General features: G+C 40.2%; 1 protein-coding gene across 2 annotated transcripts in view; it reads left to right on the plus strand.

Moving 5' to 3' along the window:
- The window catches only part of LRRC1 (leucine rich repeat containing 1), a 75319-nt gene that overhangs the window by 9237 nt on the left and 44564 nt on the right, over positions 1–21518 (plus strand). For both annotated transcript variants that reach the window (XM_034060617.1, XM_034060618.1), the window contains exons 2-3: positions 4642–4759; positions 19290–19368. In XM_034060617.1, the coding sequence (XP_033916508.1) occupies positions 4642–4759; positions 19290–19368 (197 nt within the window). The remainder of the gene's footprint in view (positions 1–4641; positions 4760–19289; positions 19369–21518) is intronic.

The following is a 21518-nucleotide window of genomic DNA, read 5'->3' on the forward strand; positions in this document are numbered from 1 at the left end:
AAAGAAAGGTTGGTCTTCCCCCGCTCTCGTGCTGAACCCATGCAATGGTGCAAAAAATAACTTCTGAGTGCCAAAAGCAAGTGATTGGGGACCTTGCTGGGGAGCTGGAAAGCATTGTGCCAGCCATGCTGCAAGGTTAATCCACAGATTGGATGCCTTATCTTGTTCACTGCTTTGCTTACCACAATCAAATTGCAGCTTCTGCCTGGTTTGCCTGAAGAAAGGTCTTTATTTCTGAGGTCTTTCTGAGGCAGTATAAAAAGGGTGGGGGAAGGATCAATGGCAATTTCCCTTATCCGGTGACTGAAGGAGGGCACGTAGCTGGTGAATGGAAGGGAACAAGTAAATTAAAGGCTTCCCCACTGATTTTTGTTCATAACATAGGAGAAGAAAATGGAGCCTGAAGTAAGATTTGAAGCAGGGATGCAATCAGGAGTTAAACTGTTTAAATTACCATGTGTCACTTTTTAATTCTAAAGCACTGATATACTTTAGTTGGCAAGTTACAGGTTTGGAAAATGGTTGAAGTGAATATAGATGGTGCTTAAGAAACAGGACCTAATATACCATGTCTTGGTAGCTTACTTAATTCCTGTTTGAATATAATACGGTAATTTCCAGAAAAAGCCTCAAAAGCTGAGGCAGCATGCATATGTTTGAAAATCTGTGTTGGTGTCTAAGGGAAACTTGACATAAGAGCAAGTACTCACAGATTTTTAAGCTTGTCAGCAACAGCTCCAGTGCCTGCACCAAAAAAACCCCAAATATATATACGTATATATATATAAAAATATCTCTGTCCTGTGTGAATATAACCCTGAAACTGGAGTTAATTTGCAGTTTTCTTCCTCCTCTCCCTCTTGTTTTAATTTCTGCTGCTGACACTGGCGTGTCTTGAAAACCAGGCAGTGGATTTCATAAAGGTTCTAATTTTAATTTTCTGTGCTGCTAGTAGTAGCCTTTTTATGGAAACATTTTGCTTAACACAGCAAGCATTTGGGTATACTACCTGTGCCAAATGGGTTTGGAGTGTGACATGTCTCTAGCATTGCAAAGGCTCTAGCAGTGAGACGTGTCTCCTCCTCTTAAACAGCCTTAGCCACAAGGAGCTATTGATGCCCTCCTGTGTTTTTTATGTCATTTGCCTATTGTTTTAATTTATTTCTTTTTTTCTTTTTTTTTTTTTTTTTCCCCTCCATCAGGGAAGATGTTGAAACATTTCAGGCAAGATTCTCAGGCGTGGATGTTTTTTTGTTGCAGGAGTGACCCATTGAAAGCAAGCCAGAGAAGAGTTGTTTTGGCCACTTTTGCAGGAGAAAATACTGAGTTTTTTTAATCCTACCAGTTTGGCTTAATTCTGTTAACTACTATTTTTAGAACTGAGCGCCAGTTGTAGTGGTATTCCTTAAATGATGAGAATGAGGCCGGTGGGATCGCACTGTCTGTTTATACTCTCCAGTGAGTCACGCACTTATCTCTCAGTTTTTTTCTTCTGTTGGCTGACATCGACCCAATTTTGTCAGAATGAAGTTTTTTGTCTAAGTATGTGGCTGGGTGGAGAAGAGAGGCTTGGTTAGCTTTCCAGTGCTACAAGGCCTCTATTCAATATGTGAGTTCTTAGAAAATCCAGAGAAGAGAAACCTCTGTAAATTCTTTGATAGGAGGAAAAGCTTCAATTGAAGGTTGGGAATTGCCACTAAATAGAAAGTTGTAGGCTGCTATAGTGCTGATGCTCATGGAATTATTTGTCTCATTGAAGCAGTATTAATTAGGCTGGCTAAAGTAAGCAGCATTAGAAGTGTTGCCAAGATACTTGTAGAGATGTCGGGTCTGCAATCAAAACCTGCTATTACAGCATGCTGGGTGGATGTGGTGCTCTGGCCAACAACCCCATTGCATTTTGATTCCTCTTAGAGCTTTTCAAATACAGGCTAAACTCTGTCTGATACATTAAATTAGGAACATGCTTCTGGTTGCGGTATATTTAAGAAATTACAGATATTTATATTTATATATATATATATATATATAAATTTGTTGAACTCTGTTCATTAAGCTCTTAGTTCCGTTTCTTTGCTGTGGTCTTTTTGACAGGTAAAACAAATATGGCACAAAAAGGAGGTGCTTGCCTCTCCAGTAGTGCTCTAGAGCACTAACAGTGTGTGTTGGATAATGGAAGAATAGTTACTAAAATAGGAGTAGGATATATTAAACATGCAAGAGTGATTGAGTTACATAGTTTAAAGGGAAAAAAGCAGGAAGTTCAAATAAATGCCATTCATGTAACTGCAGTTTCTGATTTTATCTAGGAAATGGTGTAATTCATTAAAAATCGTTATGCAAACTAGAAATAGAGCTCCCTGTTAATTTTCTTGTAAAGTAGTCAGTTAAAGAAACAGTTTTTTTTTTAAAAAACGTTGTCTAATTTTGTTTTTTGCACACATGTGCTCTGCACATTTAATAAATATATACAGTACTGACATGTGGTGGGGTGAGGGCACTTAAAGGTTCCTAGGGATGTCCAGCTCTTGATAGCTTTTTGATGTTCCTTCTGCCTTTTAACTTTGTTACTTCTGTCCTTTCTCACTTGTTGTAGAGCATCTCAGGCAAGGACAACTGCTGCTTACAAGAAGATCTGTAGTAGAAAATCAATATTTATAGCTGTCATAGTTTAGCAGCTACACACTGGCTGAGGGACGCTTTTTGGCAAGTATTTCTTTTGGATAGTGTTAGGAAAGACTGGGATCTCTGTGTTTTCAGAAAAGTGTCTTTAAGTGCTTTTCTAAGCTTCTGAAGGATTCTTGGTTTAGTCATATTAATAAATATTTATTAAAAAGAATGCATTTGTTTTAGAGGATAAAAAATGCCAATGATAGCAAAATGCAGTTATAGATCTTGTGAGGAAGAAGAAGGATAAAAAACCCTCCATTTGTGGCTATTTTAATTGTGATACGTGTTTTTAGGGAGTTAAAAATGTGGAACTGTAAAGGTTTTTTAATTTCCTCGGACAATTTAAACTCTGTTATCCAAGGCCTTTAATACTCAGGGGTGAGTCCCATTCTGACTGAAAAAATGCCTTGAAATGTTCGCATTCAGATCTTGTGCATCTTCTGACTGCTGAATGCGTATAATTTTTTTTAAAGTTGTATCCTTTTTATTTCCTAAAAGGAATCCATGTTTTTGAGGGAAAACACATTAATTTCAGTTGTTTTCTTTTTCTGTGACAAGGAACCACAATATATATTGAAAGACTGATGCTGAGGTTGCAAAGCCTTGTACTTAAAACCTGATTTATGATCTTGGGTATAAGATGTCAAACTAAGATTGAAAAGTTGTGTCATAATATAGATTCATAAGACTACTTTTACCCTGTGTTCTAGTAAGGTGCCTTTCATACTGCCCCATTTTGTGTCAGTCTAAGGTAGAATTGAGTGACATTCAGAGCACACGTTCCAGCACCTAAATAAAAGAATAATAATTAAAAAAGGTGCTAATTTCCAGTAAAGGGTTGCAGGTGATTACATGTAAGCAGATACCCTGAACTTGCTAGCATCTATCATTTACCACTAAGGGCAAAACCTGTGAGAATGCAGGCATGCACACGTGCTGTGGGTGGGTAAGATGCAGAGGTTCTGAGGTTTTGCTGGGCAAAAATACACTCTGGGAGCATAAAACTTGCTTGAAATTTTAAGAGTCCAGTCAGTTACGGCCAAGATGACGTGTATATAAAGATATTTAATATCGCACAGATCCTCAGCACTTGCACTCACTCTCATTCAGAGGCCTGCCTGGAAGAGAGGAAAGCTAGGGTAAGAGCTCTCCACCTTTCCTGGAGATATCTACATCTCAATCATTTTTTAATGACCATTTTGACTTTTGATCACCAGCTGCTCCCAGCATCTGGGGTTGGCCTGACTTGGTCCGCTTCCTTTGAAGATTATTTTGTCTTGGGTGTTGCCAGATGCTGTGAGCCCCTGTCTGCATTGCCTTTCCATGCCTTCACCATAAAGATAGGGCTGGGTTGGGTTCCTCCTCTAGCTGGGAAGACCTGAAATTGTTCATATCCCGTCCAACTTTCATTAGTCCTTCTGAAACTGGGCCGCGGAGTGCAGGGTGCGTGGAGCTTAGAAAGAAAGCCTTCTCGAGGGAGACTGGCTCTGTGACCTAGTTGTTTATGGCACTTGCTGATAAAGAAGACCTTGGCAGCCCCTTTCTGGATCGTCCTTTAGAAGTGCCCCTCTATATTAACTTCCTAATGAACCCCAGTGTGTAATTAGGATGCTTTTAATTGCGCTGCTGGGTAACCTTGCCCCATTAGTGATTTTGAAGCAGGCATCCTGGATTTCAGTAGTGTGTCTGCTGTGATTGTTAATAGTGAAGCTTTACAGTTACTTTATTTATTTATTTATTTATAATAGATTTTCGTTTTAGGTAAAACACAGATTCTAGTCTGTCTGCATGTAAAAGTTAACATATTTGTTCTGATGCGGGTCTGAAAGAGGTCTGCATAGCTGATTTTAAGCCATAACTTTATTTCACACTTTGAAACCAGCTTCCAATTATTTCTGATCATGTACCACACTTATATGTGAGTTAGGTGAGTATTTTCTGACATGGATATTTTTTCTTTCTTTCTTTCAGCCTTTCTTCCAACTTGTGAAGTTACGGAAACTTGGACTTAGTGATAACGAAATCCAGCGGCTCCCTCCAGAAATAGCAAATTTCATGCAGCTAGTGGAACTTGATTTGTCTAGAAATGGTAAGCTCCAGTGTTAATTTGTTTGATTCTATTCCGTCCTGTGACATAGTCTATAAAACTGGGTTAGTAGGGTTTTCTGAAGTTGCTATCTATGTCCTGCAGATGTTTTTTTGTGTAATACATGGATTTGCCTGCAGTTCTAGATGGGGAGGAGGGAAAGAGCAGAGGAGTGCTGCTGGTGGAAATGCAGTATTAAACTTGACTGGAGTTCTGCCTTTCTGAGACCCTGCTTTATTTTCCAGTTAAAAGAATGCTTTACATCCTGTTTTTCTTTCTCCAAGCTCTCTGAAATGCTGCCTATGGGTTAGAAGTCCAGTTCTTTATCTCTGCAGAGGCAGAATGCTGCTATTCCTATTTATACTTCTGGAAGAAGAATCAATCTGTCACCTATAGAGAAACTCGGAAGAACTGAGAAACTGTCTTTAAAATACAATGCTGGAAACCTCATGGGTTTATCGTTTGGGTGGGATGTTTGCTGCTTATATTGTCCTTAGCTGTGATGGGGTGAAATTTCATTTATTTATTTACTTTCTCTTCCTTTTTCCTGGCCTGGTGAACTTATCAGCCCTGCCATAAGCTCAGGGGCTTATGGGTCCCCTTTAAGCCACCTTATGACCCAGTGATCTAGAAACAGTGAATCTATGTAATCAAATTTGAGCAACTGTCAGCTATATTTGCCTCATTATATGCAATGGATATGCACAAAATGCTCTTTGAGGTGTGATGGATGGGGTGGGAGACAGCATTTTGTATAACCTTGTAAATAAATGAGGGATGTAACTAAATACTCAAGAGAAGAAGAAATAGTGTAGCGGGGAGTCTTTTTTTTCTTTATGGTTTAATTTCACATTGACCCTTTAGCACTGAAGAATGTCCAGTGGCCACTACACCTTCCTGTAACTACCTGAAAATTTGTATCTTTCCTTTATTTGTTTGGTGCTTTTAATGCCACCTCAATCTGATAATATAATTGTTGAAGCATAATTAGTCTCCAGGCAGTTCCTGAAAATTTGTGATCCATATAATTCCATGCACATTTTCAGAATTCTCTTGTAAGATAACAAAACTGTGAAAAAAATACCTGAGACAGAAGAAACACATTAGTTAAAACATTTATAAATACTGTGTCAGTTGATGCTCATGTATTTTGGCTGCTGAGTTTGGCTGAGTTGGGTGCTGTCTGTGACAGACCTTATACAAAAGGAAACACTGTTTGCTTAGTAATTCTCTTTGCAAATGAATAACTAGCTGTAAAAGAGCTGGTGGATCAGAGCCATGTGAACTCCCTCGTCAGCCTGACTTGGAAGTTGGCTTGAGAGCTCAACTGTAACAAGAACAGATGGTGTTGAACACTTATGGCTGGGTAGGTGCATGTGTGTCATTAGAAGTTACTGCACAGGGAAGTGTTTTCTCAAGTGACAGGTTAGACTAATGCAGGTGGCCAGGAGTGGTTGCTTTCCTATATCCAAGGTTCAGTGTTAATCACCCATTTTATTGCATTACTTTCTCTCTTCTGTGGTTCGTTGCAAAAGGTGACTGATACTGCTTCCCTCTGCTTAATCATGTCACAGTTACTGCGTGGCTTGAGTCTCAAGTGAAAAACGCACCATGCAAGGTGATGTAGGAGGGCAGTGCTGGAGGATGACTGATGTTACTTTCTGCTGTTTGGTCATGTTGTGGTTGTCTCACAGCTCTTCAAATTAAAAAGCAAAACACATACCATCTGGGATGCTGCAGGGGGAATTCTCACATAAGGTTTTGGAGATCTGCAGTATTTTCATTTCTTAGCTTTGTATTTTGAGCCCACTTTCTTTAATATGTCAGATTCTCAACCTGCCAAAGGTTTCTTCTTTTCAGTGGTTTGCACTCCCAATATTTTTTTGTTGTTCTAACTGCCACAGTACTTAGCAAAAAAAAAAAAAAAAGGAACCCTTTGTATTCCTTTCAGGCAGAGAAAAACAGCTCAGCTTTTCAAAATGCAGTATGCTGCATGAATAGGAAAGTGTGATGGTGACATCTGAACTTGGGAAATAAGAGATCATTGTTCTGTGTCTTTGTTGTTTTAGCTGTCTGCTTTGGTGCGCTAATTGCTTTCAGTTCTGGTCATTCTGTTCCTCAAGAGCTTAAAAACGCAGATATAAATTCATTTAATGTTCTGTGTACAGGAGTAGCCTTTTATGTTTTAACCTTCCATCACAGGAGGAGAAGGAAAGGGAAAAAAAAGTACTTCCATTTCCCTTATAATAAAATGGTACCATGTCTTCTTTCCTCATGCTTTATAACCCTTTGGTCAGTGTCTGATCTTTGATGTTCCATGAGGTGGTGAGTATGTCGTATGGCAGGACATAGGGGCACTTTGAGGCTGCAGTGGCCAGCTGTGTTCTGTGCAGTGTTCTCTCCTGACTCTTCAGAGGTGGTCCAGGATGTCTTGAAATGTGGTTTTGTGTGCTGCATGAGTAGCCCTGGTTCGTAGGCACTCAGAAGAGGTGAACAGGGAAACTTATGTGTGGCTTTCTTAAATTCCCAACTGTTTTAAAATGCCTGAGGCATGCTGGTACATGTTAAAAATGTGCTCCATGATTAATCCTTTAAGCGGTTTTTGGTTCACAAATGATATAGAACTACAAAAATCCTTCTCAGTAAAACTCAAAAATCGTCAGCAGATGTAAACTGGATGTTTCTATGATCTCAAGTGTACATGAGGGAAGTCTGGGGTAGGTAAGATGAGAGCCTTGGTGATGCAGAGGGAGAAGGATTTGGGGAAGGCTAGGAGCCATATAATCTTAGTTTTTTTCCTGGATTATTTGCATGTTGATGCTATTTCTTATTCTTCTGCAAGGCCATGTGTTCATGTAAATTTCCTAGGAAGCATCCCCACTGTGCTTTTCTGGTCTGGCTGAGGCTGTTACTTGAACAGAGCTCGAATGAATAAATCAAGGATGGGAATATCAGAGGGCAGAGAAGCTCTGCTATGAAAACAGTATAGTGATGGTGAACACTTTGATGGTCATTTAGCAATGCAGTTTATCTCTGGCCCTTAGTCTTAGGTTGTTAAAAAGTTGATGTGCTAGTTCTGAGGGTGAAGAAAACAGACCCATAGGATTGCAACAGTAAATGCCTGAGCTTTTGAGCTGCTGAAAAGCATATCTGAGACACCAAGTATTCCTTATAATATCTTCTGAGACAGACGCTCAATGGCTGTATGTCTGAAACTACTGTTCCCTCAGACTCCTGAAGCTTGGGTAAATCTTTTCCTGGATTCTCACATCACTGATGAATTCTGGATGGCTGGAACATCTTTGTTTGGTGTCCTTGAAGTTTGGGTAGGGCTCCTGTGCTTTGCGCTGATTTTCAGCACAAGTCTTTGTGGTAGAGGAGAGATTCTGCTCCAGGCACACTCAGAAGCACCTGTGTGCTACTTGTTTTCCCACAGCGCTTTGGCACTCTCTGGGGCAAGTCTCAAAAGACCCTGTGATTCAGGAAAGAAATACAGTCTCCAAAGGAAGTAAGACATGCTCAAACGTCTGCAGTTTTCCCCTTGCACCGGCTTCCCTCTCTCCCAGAGTGTGTGCAGCTTATTTGAGATCTCTGGGAATTGCAGCAGGCTGCTTGCTATCCATGCTGCTCATCCTGCAGAGGTTTCCTTCACTGACTCCCTTTCCCCTTTTCTTCTGCACAACCCCTGGAGGCTGAATTCTTAGAGTTTAGGGCCCTGCCATCCCAGATTCATTAAAATGTTAATGGCTTTTCTTGTTCTGTAGCTTCTTCCAGACGGGAGGGCTAATGCATAAAGTTTTTGTAGTTAATGCATGCTGATATTTGGGATTATGTATGCTGTGTATGTATGCTGTGTTCTTACAGATGTGATACATTCCTTTTTAGTGCCCTCTTCTGCAAGAGGGGTTTTTGTTTGCCTTTGACAAGTATTAAACCCTCCATGTTCCACTGATACATTTTTGTCACAACACTGCATGCTTCTTAACATGCCCTGAAGGTGTCAATTGTAGTATTTTTATTAGAAAGAAGTTGCTACCCCACACATGCTTTCCCTTAACTGGTGTTGTGTGGAAGTCTGTGGATATTTTGGTTTTAAGCGTCCTATAGCTTTCCAGCCTTTGACAGATTGTCAGAGCTTGTTTTCGTTCAGCTTTTCTAGGAGAAGGAGAAAATAACTGAGCTTTCACACTGGAGAGTGGCCGCTAGGTGTTAGGCACTGGGACAGCTTTCCTACCTTTCCCAGCTGAAGGAATGCCATTTGAACTGTCCAACTGTCCAGCCCCTTATTAGATGAAGACTAACCCCCTTGGTTATGTAGAAGATGAGCCTCTTGCACTCCTGGTCTGCTTGCGTGTTGCTGTCTCTCTGTGACAAAAAGCTGGCAGGCTTCTCTGCTGCTACCTTTGCTGCTACTCTTACTGTTTCCATTGAACATGCCTACTGAGAACTTGGTCATGAAAGCCCATGGCATCATCAAATCACAGAATGGATCGGGTTGGAAGGGACCTTAAAGATCATCTAGCTTCATCCCCCTGCCATGGACAGGGATAGCTTCCACTAGACCAGGTTGCTCAAAGCCCCGTCCAACCTGGCGTTGAACACTGCCAGGGATGGGGCAGCCACAGCTTCTTTGGGCAACCTGTGCCAGTGTCTCACCACCCTCACAGTGAAGAATTTCTTCCTATTGTCTAATCTGAATCTCTGCTCTGTCAGTTTAAAGCCATTCCCTCTTGTCCTGTCACTACATGCCCTTGTAAAAAGTCCCTCTCTAGCATTGTTGTAGGCATAGTTGCTGTGTACTGGCTAATTTGCACTGTCTGTAGGGGCTCTCTAGCTGGCAGCAGATAAGGGGATTCAAATCAGCTCTTCCTCTGTGGAAGTTCTCTGCATCCTTACGGTTTGCTCTTGTATCCAAGTCCTGAGTCTCAAAGCAATGGAGAACATGTATGTGTGTGTGTAATGGGAGAATTAAAGGGATTTTGATAATCTTCATAGATGGATTATGCTAGCTCTTTTGCTGACTCTGCTCTCAGCAGAGCTGAGATCTGCTGCTTTGTGGACTAAGGAGTGATAGGTTTGCTGGGGCATCTACTGAGGAAATCTGTATGTGGTTTGATCTTAAGCCATATTTGACTCTGTATGATGCTTGATACCAAAATCTCAACATGGTTCTTTATTTTGATACTGAATAAGAATTATCCAGTTTAATGTGTACAGTAGAGATGGATTCTGGCCATATAATATAGTAGTTACTATTCATTTCTGTAGGTTCTGGTTAAACTAAGTTGATGACTATATCATCAGGATATTCTTATTCCAAAATCCTCTCTCAGCATAGTTGCCATATTATGGCAAATCCTATTGCTATATGTTGTTATTTATGTGAAAATAATTACAGATTTTCAAAAGATAAAATATGCCACCTCAGGATTACCCTAGCAGTAGAGATGTTTCCTCAGGAGCATCTCAATAGTAATAACATTGTAGTGTAAGGAGAGGGCTGCTGCTATGCAAAGCTGGAGGTCTCAGCAATGTCCAAGATTTTGGAGGTCAAACTTTGGCAGCTGGAGGCCTGTGTCCCAAAGGCTCTGTGAACCTTATTTTTACTTTTTCATTGTTTCCAAAACTGATTATTGTTGCAGATTTAGAAACCTTTATTTTGTTTTCAGTTATCAGGATACTTACAGAAATCAACAGCAAATTTAACTGTTCTACTTTCAGTTGCAGTGGCTTGATATTAATGCTTTTTATTTGAAGTATTTATTCTTTTTAGCTGCTTTGCAACCTGATTTAAAGCCTCTTTAGACATCTTAGTCATTTTCAGGACACCATGTTCATTGTGTGTTGTGTGATAAGTATGTTTTATTCAACAAGTCATTTAAGACTTAGAAGACTGGGTGAGCACAGGGCAGCTGACCTGCAGAGCATCAGTTCATGCTACTGAAGAGTGGTGTGTAAACTTTGCTTTGCTCTCTGGGGCTTCAGCATACTTGTGTGTATCAGTTCATGCACATGAGTGCTGTCCCTTTTTTATTTAGCTGTCTGCTCTCAAAGACATACCTGCCATCCATACTGTAGGGTTGCCTCCCTTTTGCCCATGACGTGGGTATGAGTTCCCCTTTTCTTTCCCCAACCCAAAGCAGGATAATCAGTGTTTTCAAAGTAGAAATCCTGGCAGAGGAAAGGGTTGATCACTTGTTTCAGTTCAGCCTGAGCTGGTGACCCAGCTATTTTACAGTGAGGACATAAGCTAATCGGGTAGAAGCACTCTTGACTATTCTGATCCTGTCCTGCAGTCCCGCAGAGGCTCTGCTGCCTTTTACCCTGTGCTCTCACCTTGTATCTGGCTGTCCACCTCTACTGCACTTTCACAGCATCCGGGCAGAGACCTTCTCCATGAAATCCAATTCTTCTCTGCCTGCCACCAGCTGCCCTGACACAAATGTGCTAGTACAGGTCTGGTGGTAAATGACAAACCTCAGAATGCTGAGAAATAAACGTGAAGTAATGCTTTCTTGCTCAGTGGGTAAGAAAAACTCAAATGAAAAGCAGCCACCAAGCTGTGCTGCGAGGCAGTTTAGTTGGCAAATGCATTTTTTTTTTGTAACATATGCAACTTGTGGATGCTGCTTGTTTGCTTTCTGAACTGATTTGTGCCCAGGTGAGCACTTACGGACAAACAAGAATTGCTGTCCTACCTCTGCATGGACACATTTTACCTGGTATGAGAAAGCAACCTGTGAATATACTCACTGCAGCCTTGGTTGTGTATACCTCAAGGCCATGGGACATCCCACCAAAGAGCACTGACTGCAGATGATCCTCAGCTTTGGCTGGTGACTGTTTTGGGGTTTTTTGGTGGTTTTTTTTTTTTTTGGCTAATGAGAGTTCCCGTGTTGGAGACATGGAGATAACAGAATTTTTCACTCTTTTAGATGGTTGCTTGCTGGCAGCTGTGTTGGGGTATATTTTCTTTGTATTATATCCCATCGATCCTTTGAGGTTTAAAACCTGTGCTTAAAATACATTATCATCTTCATGTCTTACACATAAAGTTTAGGGATTGATGTACAAAGCAGAGTACTGGGGAAGAAAGCAACATGCACTGTAAATTGCTTTTAGATTCTGGAGCACTGCAGAATCCCACAGATGTGTAGGAATTCTTGCTTGCTTTGAAAAAGTGATATAAAATTTGGAATTTGAGAATCTATGTTGCTAAAATGAGTTTGATGTTGGTAAATTGGAAGATGAAGTGCAACAGGAGAAACAAGGTGAGAAAAGACTGGACCTAGTCACTGAGCCCTTGCTCAGGAGGGAGGGGAAGTAAGAAGCAGCAAGTGCTGACCATGATTTGGAAAGAGAAGATAAGTGGAATCTCATGATGGAATAATCTAATCAGAGAAGTTGAGAAGATGCTATTTTTAAATGGATTACAGAAAAGTGGATTTTTTCCATCACGGTATATTCTGCCAGAGAACTGACTGTTTTTTTCTGAGGAATTTGCTAATGTACTTACGTGCACATGGAGTAACAATGCCTGGCTTCACCCAAATTCAGCAGAAGGTTATGGATTTTGAAGGGATTTTTTTTTTTGTTTGCTTGGTTGTTTGGTTTTTTTTTTGTTTAATTTTTTTGGGGGGGGTGATTTTTGTGGGATTTTCTGGTGTTTTTTTACTTTTTTTAATCAGCAGGACAAGTTGGAGACAAAAACCTTTGGCCTGTTGAAGTATCAGCTAAAGTGTTAAATGTCAGACAGCCCATATGGGAGTGACATAAAATAAATATTTCATGTTCTGGATAATGTAAATTAGAGATCATAAAATGGCAGTCTGCAAACAGGCATTGTTGGTTTTTGTATCCACAGAGTTGCTTGGGTTTTGGAGTCTTTTTTGTGTTGAGAAGGTTAAATGCTATGCCTATGAAGTTGCTACAGAATTAATCCAATGAATCTGTAACTTTGCTGTTAAAGCACTTTGTCATCCACAGTTTTATAGGTAGGATATTAGTTTTAACCTTTTTTAGCTTGCTTCTCAGACTAAAAGTATTAAATTCCTGCTAGTCTTGAGGTCCAAGATGGAAATCCTCATAAAAATGTCTCTTGGCCTTATTTAACTCTCAATTAGCATGTATCGGTAAGAAGGTAGAAGACCTAAATGCCTTGTTTAACCTGGGCTCTTTCACTTAATTCACCTAGAACTATTGTTTCCCTGTGATCTGATCTTTGATCTTACCCCTGCCCTTCTTTTTCCTCGTTTCCAATTTACAGCTCCTGGTGCTCTGTTACTGGTTCTTCCTGCATTGGAGGACAGGCTATTGATTTACTACATGCTATCTGTTCAACAACCATCTTGTTTTTATGTCCCCACACAGTTTTCTTTCAAGTAACATGCCTTGTATCTGTTTATCCATGAAATGCAGTTTTGTGAGGTTTTTTTTTTTCCCCGCTCCTCTTTTTGCTTGGAAAAGGGAAGCAGTGAGGAGAAAGAATGAGATGCTTTCCTTGCCTGAGTTTCTTGTTAATTATACAACAAGGGATTTAATTCGGAAAACTCTACCTGAACCTGTTTGAGAATTTTTCTTGAAGCTTTAAAGACAAGTCTTAAAGGAACTGTATTTCTTGTATTTTGTATATCCTCAGCATTGGAGCACGAAGGGGAGAATGTTACAACCTGCACAAGAGCTACTTAACCTCAGTAGACTTTGCAAGAACCCTGTGATTCCTGTCACATCATGCCCCAGAAATTGTAGTGCTTTCTCTACCTAAAGAGGTTGATAACTTCAGCCTTCAGGGCTGGCAGCAAAACCTTCTAGATCTTAGGATGAAAGAAGCTTCTTAGGTCATTGTGTATGTCATTATCTTAATGTGGAAATGGAGGGAGAGGATCAGTAACCTTCCTCCATCTTTCCCCCCTGCAGAGACAGAACCTCTGGGAGCTGCACTTGGCTGCTTTAGGGAAGGTAGAGAGATGCAGTGCTGTCTCTGAAAGACAACAGCCTGCTCATTTGGGCTTTCCAGCTGGCGAGCCCTTTGCAAAGACCAACAAGTATTTGCAGCACAAATTCCTTCTTGCAAGGTATTTGACTAAGTGGGCACTTTCCTTCCTCTCAGGTTTGGAAGGTGGAGAGGATGGCTGGAGAGCTTTCTCGAGGGAAAGATCCCTGTGAGAAGGTGGGGGGCACAGAGGAACCTCTGTGGAAGAAGAAAACTTTAGGCTCCTAAATTACTCAAGCACTGCAGGGCTTCATGCTTCAATGTGTGTGTGATACATTGATGTAGAGAGTGAGAATAGGCAGGGGGAAAAAATCTGTGTATTGAATTGGATGAGATCTGGTTCACTGCTTGTTATCTCTCTCCTGAGGGATAATGCTGCATGGATTCACAGTCTTTGGGTCTGGAATGGGCTTCTTGGGTATACTTTTAGTGTACTAATCAACTGCTTAATACACTTACGAATTATGAATCACTGACTAGTTAAGGTGTTTTGCTTATGTTGTGTGTACCTGGTGGTGGGCTTTCCACCATCTAGATCAGGGCTATTCACTCGACTTTCACTGGGTGTGTGCAGCTCCAGCCTTCCTAAAGCACAGTGTTGCCGTCACAGCTGGAAAATATGACAGCATCCAGTAGTTGCAACCTGAAGGATTCTTGTAAACTCTCCCTCAGTGAAGTTCTTGTAAAAGTACTTTTCACTTTGAGCTAGAGTCCACTATCTGAGTAGCTCTGGACTGGTCACCCTGTCATAGCCTAGGACTTTCTGGGCCATTGCTTTTGTCTTGATATTGATTAGGTATTGGAAATTGCATTCACTATTGCAGAATTCAAAAAAGATGCTGGCCCTGTAGCCTCTGGTTAGACAAAAAAATACTATCAGTTCTTGAAATTCTATATAAAATGCTGCAAAAATGTGCCATACGAAAGGTTTTATCAGCTTAAAAATAAGATTTTTCTTCTCCCCTTGCCCTCCCAGCTATCAGAAGGAGGAAAGCAGAGGAATGGAGATTGAGAGATGTCACTAGTGTAAAATTCTTTTTTGTTTGTTGTTGGTGGGTTTTTTTTCTTTTTTATTATTAAAGGCACAAAAAAAAATTATTAGAAGTAATTTTCTTATTCAGACAGCACAAAATTCCCTAGTGTCAAACTTAAAGTCACTTGCACAGGGCTTGTTACATCATTAGCAGATTCTTGTGCAAACTAGAACAATAAACATCTGAGAGGTATTCTGAATGGTGGGAGGAGGGAAACATGCCTCCTATATACGTGACTGCCAAGCTTTATTTTCATCCACTTCTGCTGGCATGACTTATTTTTTGCTGCCAGAGTATTTGTATTGTCACACGTCACAGGGCTTATGCTCGGTTTATGGCTTTATTATTAGCAATGCTGCACAAGCTGTATGCCAGAACATCTGGGGCATCATGTAAATGTACAGCATTTTTCAGTGTGTAGCATTAGAAGAATCCTAGATATTTAAGTTGAATATGAGAATTTGAGCTGGGTATCCAGCAGTGGCAAGAGAAGCATTTAACCTTACTGCTGCTGATATTGGCAGGGATGCATGTGTGAATGTAATGAAACCGAGTAATCAACAGTAATGGTGAAAGCTGTTTAATCCATCAAGAGACAGAAGGATTTATTTATATATTTTAATATCTTCTGTTGCATTTCAGTTGATTATGTCAATGCTTCTATTATGAATCATCACCTCTGCTGCAATTATCACTTCATTTTTGTTGTCATATGCTAAAATGCTCCTTGCTTTTTCTCTTCTGAGTTCATTTATACAGCACAATGTTACAGTAGTCTTCACATGTAGTGAGAAAGTATCTGCTTTTAACTTGGTTGTGTTTTGCCTCAGAAATCTTTTTAAGATGCCCTTGCTATTAGAATGAGTTACATTTCAACGTTGTTGAACTCAATAAACATATAGTGATCCTCAGTTCAGACAGTGGTGCTGATTTTTTGTCTCTTCTTTGTCCAGTTAGGTGCAAGAGAAAAAACAAATAGTGAAAGTATATGTGTAGAACATACTTAGAAATGGAGTTTTCCTTCTTTTCCCTGTGTCTGTCACCATTTCTTCTTGAAGATTTTTGCTCATATAGTGACTTCATAGTTGGAATATCTATGCTGGGGAAGCATGATTAATTTTCAAAACAGATTTAGTAATTTGCAAATGCATCCAAACTATGAGCAGTGCTTATACTGCCTTATTTACGTAGTATCTTATATTAGAGTAATTTTTACTTAGCTCAGATACTTGCTGATTTTACAGATAACACCCAGGACTTGTAAAAGAAAAAGCTTATCAAAATACTTCTGCTGAGAAGGTCTATTTCTGTTTTCTTGTTCTCATAGTCCATCATACAGAAGTAGAAATTATTTTCAATATGGCAATGAAACTACACACAGTTAGAGGAAATCAGTAACATGATAGTTTTAGAAATGTTGTCATAGAGGATTTAAATTTATCTTCTGCTTTATATGTTGCATTTTTATGTGTATAAACTGTGTAGAACAGTTAGTTCTACTTGAGCTTTGATTTTTGTAAGTTTGTTTTTATCCGGGATAAAAATTATTCACACAGGAAGGTGTGTATTTGCATATGAGAGTTTTGTGCATCTGCATGTATGTGTGTATATAAAAGTTGTGGACACTCTTGGTTTAAAAGAAACAAGGTTATTTGGAGTCCTCAGAAGCTTTGAAGTAGTCATGTCCCTTTCAGGACTTTTCCAGCTGGTTGTCCATGGAAGGATGGTATGAAGACTAAATGGTGGATGACACATTCTTTACTAGCTGAGCTCAGTATCAGCATTGTTTTGATTTTATGTGTATTTCTTCATAGGGAAAGGGAAGGTTCCCATTTCGGTGTACTGTTTGAATTTCTTGAAACATGCTTTCAGAAGTGAATGCTTTAAAAAAAAGAAAATGCCATCTGTTTTGCGAGAAGGAGCAATGTCTCTGCAATGATATCAGTGCTTTTACTTTCTGGAGTGTTAGTGAAAGGCAAATGCTTTTAAGTACTTTGAGCGTTACAAGAATTTATCACTTTAAGGTCATCATTTAATCATGCAATCTTAATGAAACTTCTGTTTTTCATTTCAGTTACTTAACTGTGCTATTCAGACCTGTTTGTCCCTACTATGTGAAAGGAATAAAATGTGAGATTTTGACTCCTGAAGTGGGGTCAGGAGAGATGCTTGTGAATGTGACGCTTTGAAACAGGCTGGTTGTTCAAGTACCTCCCATTTAAATTTGGGAGCCCTGCAGTGGTTTCATGACTACGTCTGAGGTTCTTTGTGGAGGATCCTCTGTGTGACTGTGCACTGGTGCGTGTTGTGCTGGACTTAGGTTTGAGATGAGATGGATGAAGAGTCTGAAGAGGCTTGGCTGCTCTCAGGCCTGATGGCCCCTGCACAGGGTCTGGAATTGTGGTACCCGCACATCTCTGGCCCTTGCTCCAGGCTGCAGTCCCACTGAGTGGTCTGGTCCCTCTGTTAGGCAGGCTGCTGCAGGGGAGTGAGCTCTCTTAAGCCTGATTTGGGGACTTGTTGTGACCTGTCCCTTCTGACCTCAAAGGTCTCACCTAATGATCCATTTTGAATTTATTTTATTGCTGTTGCATTTCTGGGAAGATGTTTCCCCTCAAAAAAAACTGCTTCCCTCAAATATTAAAGCTGTTATGGAGGAGTGGGTGGATAAGAACACATAAAACATCATTGATGGGACTTAGTCTTTAAAGTCACCTATTCCATTTTATGGGAAAACTACTGTTGTTGATGGGCCTTGAATATTTCTCCTTCACCAAGAGTACTGAGGGAACTATTTGTACCGCTCCAGGCAGACCTCGCCCTAGGTGGCTTTGGTGTTGTGGGAGCGCAGCTTGGTTGTTTGATGTGTTGCAGTGTGGGTATTTGCTTCTTACTCATTATTTTGATATTTGCTAACAGTGAATGTATTTTCTGAATATGCAGTGTGTTTCTGGGGTTAGTGATTAGACCACTCCAGAGCTACTCATAATCATTAGGAACTGTTTCTCCACCTGCCCTACCTGTTTTCAAAGCTGTGCCTAGTGTACTGGGAGCACTGCAGTTCTTGAGGCAAGAGTGATTTGCTTCCATTCCAAGAGGAAGCACCTCCTGGATAGGGTGAAATCCATCTGGGTGGTGCCCATCTCCCTCCTTTCCTCCAGCCCTTCCCACTCATGTAGGGAAGAGAAGGTTTCCAGGAGAGATTCCTCTACTGCCCTTTCAATGGTTGTTCACAACTAGTGACCTGGTGTACTTGCTGGCCCTGGGTTCAGTTCTGATCTGGGAACCATTCAAAATAGATGCATTTGCTCAGATTACCTGGCAAGAGGTGAACATGATGAGCAGGTACTTTCCTCCCTCTGTCACACAGCTTTTGGGGAGAAGAGCTGAATGAAATGCATAAGCAGTCAATTCTAAGTTATTCAGTTAGGTAGGAAGAGACCCAATTGCCAAGTACTTCTTCAGTGTATTTAGATCACCGATAGCTGCTGAAGTCAGTGGTGCCACTTGCATGAGGAAAATCTGTGAAGGCATTTCCCAAAGTGTTCTTTGTGATGACAGCAGTAGGAAGAGGAGATGGAGTAGATGTAATCATGCTCTGTAGAAAAAATGGAAATAGGAAAATACTTGGAAATAAAGTCTGATTTTTACTTTAAGATTTAAATTTTTTCCTTTTGAATTCTTTTCAAAACAAGTCATAAAAATCTTAACTTGTTAAACCAAGTTTGTTTCAGTTTTTCTGGATCTTAGTAACAGCAAACAAGGACCTACACAGAGGACCCACAGGTATTCATGAAAATACAGCTTGATGTAAGAGGACCAGAAAGCAATTTATGTCTAAGACAGCATATGCCAATCTGTAGTAGGTAAACATGTAATGTTAATGATACTTGAAATAAAAAGAAATCTGTTTTCACATACAGATATCTCTGATTACTTTCTAGCACTCTGAAAAAGTGTCCTAGAACTTACTTGAGGCCCATCAATTTCAATAATATTTTTAAATTACCTGTTTTTAGGGTGAGAGAGGCTGGTTCTTCTCCCATGCGTGCGTTACAGGTAGAGAGACGTGCATGTTCTCTTCTTCCTCCCCTTGTTTTCCCTCCTCACATACTTTCTTCCTGCATAGATTGTGGGCAGGTGTTGATCAAATTACAAGAGGCTCAGATTTTAATTGGTTCTTTAGGACAGTTGTGGCACATAGAGAGTTTGGTGTTTTTGATGAGCAGAGGCTGATAAAGATCAGCCCAAGGAACAGGTGAGTAGTCCAGGATCAGGAAGACAAGTGTGGAGCAGAAGGGGTAAATGGGATGTGAAAAAGCACAAAATGGCTGTGCTGCAACAGCTGTGTACGTGGACATGAAGCAGGCTTGCATGTTGAAATATCTTGAAAGATACCAAGATAACTTCTTGCAATAGCAAGTTACAGAATGTAATGAGGCAATAATTTCAGTGTAGCTGCAGTACAGTTGTTGACAATATTTTTCCTTTATTTTTTCTTCTGCAGATATTCCTGAAATACCAGAAAGCATCTCATTCTGCAGAGCACTACAGGTAGCAGATTTCAGTGGGAATCCACTGACTAGGTAACTTCCACCTTCTTCTTAGTACCTGCTATACCAGAATTACAGTCTTGCTGTAACAATTACAATTTTAAATAAGCCTTAAAAATTGTGATCTAGGATCTCTATGAAATCTTGCCAACAGCATCTGTCTCTGGCAGGGAATGCACCAAAAGTTCAGATTTAAGAAGTGATGTTCATCTTTCTTGGGAGGGAATGAAATTTGTTAGCCAACCAGGAAAAATGTAAATCTGATTGTCTCTTAAGTAATTTTCATTCCTCTTCTTAAATGCATAGGAAAACCTTGGTGAAGGTAAGGCAATGGTTAGCATGAATACATGAATACATTAGCACAAACCCAGGTGCCTGACGATTTCGAATAGGCTTTATATCAGCTGCTGCAGATAATGGCTTTTACTAATGATTAAAGCTTGGACGAGCATTTCATCACCCTCCTATCAATTGGGGCATGGTGACATCCAGTAACATGTGGCAGAAATGCACTGCATATGTCAGTGACTGCTACGGTTCCTGGTGGTCTGTATTCTGATGAGCTGGGGTTTGGGGATTATGCACACTTTAAGTACAGAAGAGGGGCTTTATTTACATTCCTCTGTTCCGTTTGCTGAAGAATTTGAAACTTATCTAGTAAAATAAGGCTGGAGATAGGAAGGAAAAGATCATCTGCTAGTTAAGGCCTTTGACTAGTGTTTGGAAAACTGTTTCTTAAACCAGTCCATGGCACAGTGCTCCTTTGTGATGCTGGGAAAGTCACATAAGCCAGAGTATTCACTATGGGCTCTTGCTGACCTGCTTTACTTTGCACTGTGATGGGCTAGGAATACTTGCATGATTAGCTGCTTACTGGGGTGCCGGAGTGCTAACAAACAGGAGAGTGTCTGTAATATCTTAAGCTGCTTCAGTGGTTTTGCAAGACTGCCTCTCCCATGTGTGCAGCTGAGTTTCTTCAGAAGTGTGCTTTGAATATCACCCATAGGGTGGTCTAAGTCCTCTGGAAAGTCACATCTTTGAGTGTTAAAGGGACACTTGTGATCTTAATCCCTGTGCCTCTGTAGCCCATTTATATAGTGAGGATAATAATACCACAGAAATCCAGTAAAGCAAACTGAGGTTAAACTGATATTTAGATAGGCAAGTGGTGAGGGTTCCCAAGCAGCTCTTTCCCAGGCATGAGTGTGCAGTACATAAAGCTCAGAACTGCATCTCTTGCTACTGAAACCAGAATTGTCTGCATTAGTGTGCTAGTTATCCTTCTTGATTTTGTGTGCTGAATAAGGCCTGGGGCCCGAGTAATGTATTTCCTTAAATAAGAATTGTAATGCACAGCTACAACTGAGTGAAATTAACAAAAGAGTTGAAAAGCTTTTTAATGGGGTTGAAGTACATCTCATAGCTCTTAATTGACAGTTAAAGGGAATTTAGACAATTCTTGATAAAGTGGCCCCAAAGTCTATGTATGTCCTGGAAAACATCACTTGGAGCAGTTTACTATGCTAGAAAACACAGATACCAAAAGCTGTTTACACATGGTTGCCAGGTGTTTTCTGTAATGAGATCCAGAATGTCAGTTTTACCTGTATAGCAGCATGTAGGTTTTGTCACTAATTTGCACAGAGATAGAAAGGGGGAAAGTCTAATAGTGATTTCCTTTCCTGTGTGATACTGTGGAACTTTTTTATAGCCATTGATTCTTGTCCTTATTTCCTCTAAGCTTAAAAGCTAGGCAGAGATCTTCCCAGTCAATGTTCTACCACTAATACAGTATGTTGTCTCATTGTCAACCTTAATAATTCATGAGCATACAGCATTAAAAGTGGTTGGGAGACCATTTTCCCTCTTGTTTTCAGATGATTTCAGATTTATATTAATAAAAATCAGGCACATTTATTGTAGATTAGACTGGAATTCCACTATATGATATGGATAGAATAGTTCTAATTAGAAAGGACCTACAACCATCATCTGGTTTAACTGCTTGCCCACTTAAGGGCTGACCAAAAGATACTCAGCCCATTTAACTCCAGTCTTAAATCTATTATAGCCTAACCAGTGATGAGTATTTATAGGGGAGCTCACATTTTTGGAAACATCAAGCATGTTTTGTTAATAAGGTTCAGAAAATTACATGTAGTGCAGTATGGAGTTGAGCACAT

The sequence above is a fragment of the Melopsittacus undulatus genome, chromosome 3 (genome assembly GCF_012275295.1).
Source record: "Melopsittacus undulatus isolate bMelUnd1 chromosome 3, bMelUnd1.mat.Z, whole genome shotgun sequence".
Classification (NCBI taxonomy): domain Eukaryota; kingdom Metazoa; phylum Chordata; class Aves; order Psittaciformes; family Psittaculidae; genus Melopsittacus; species Melopsittacus undulatus.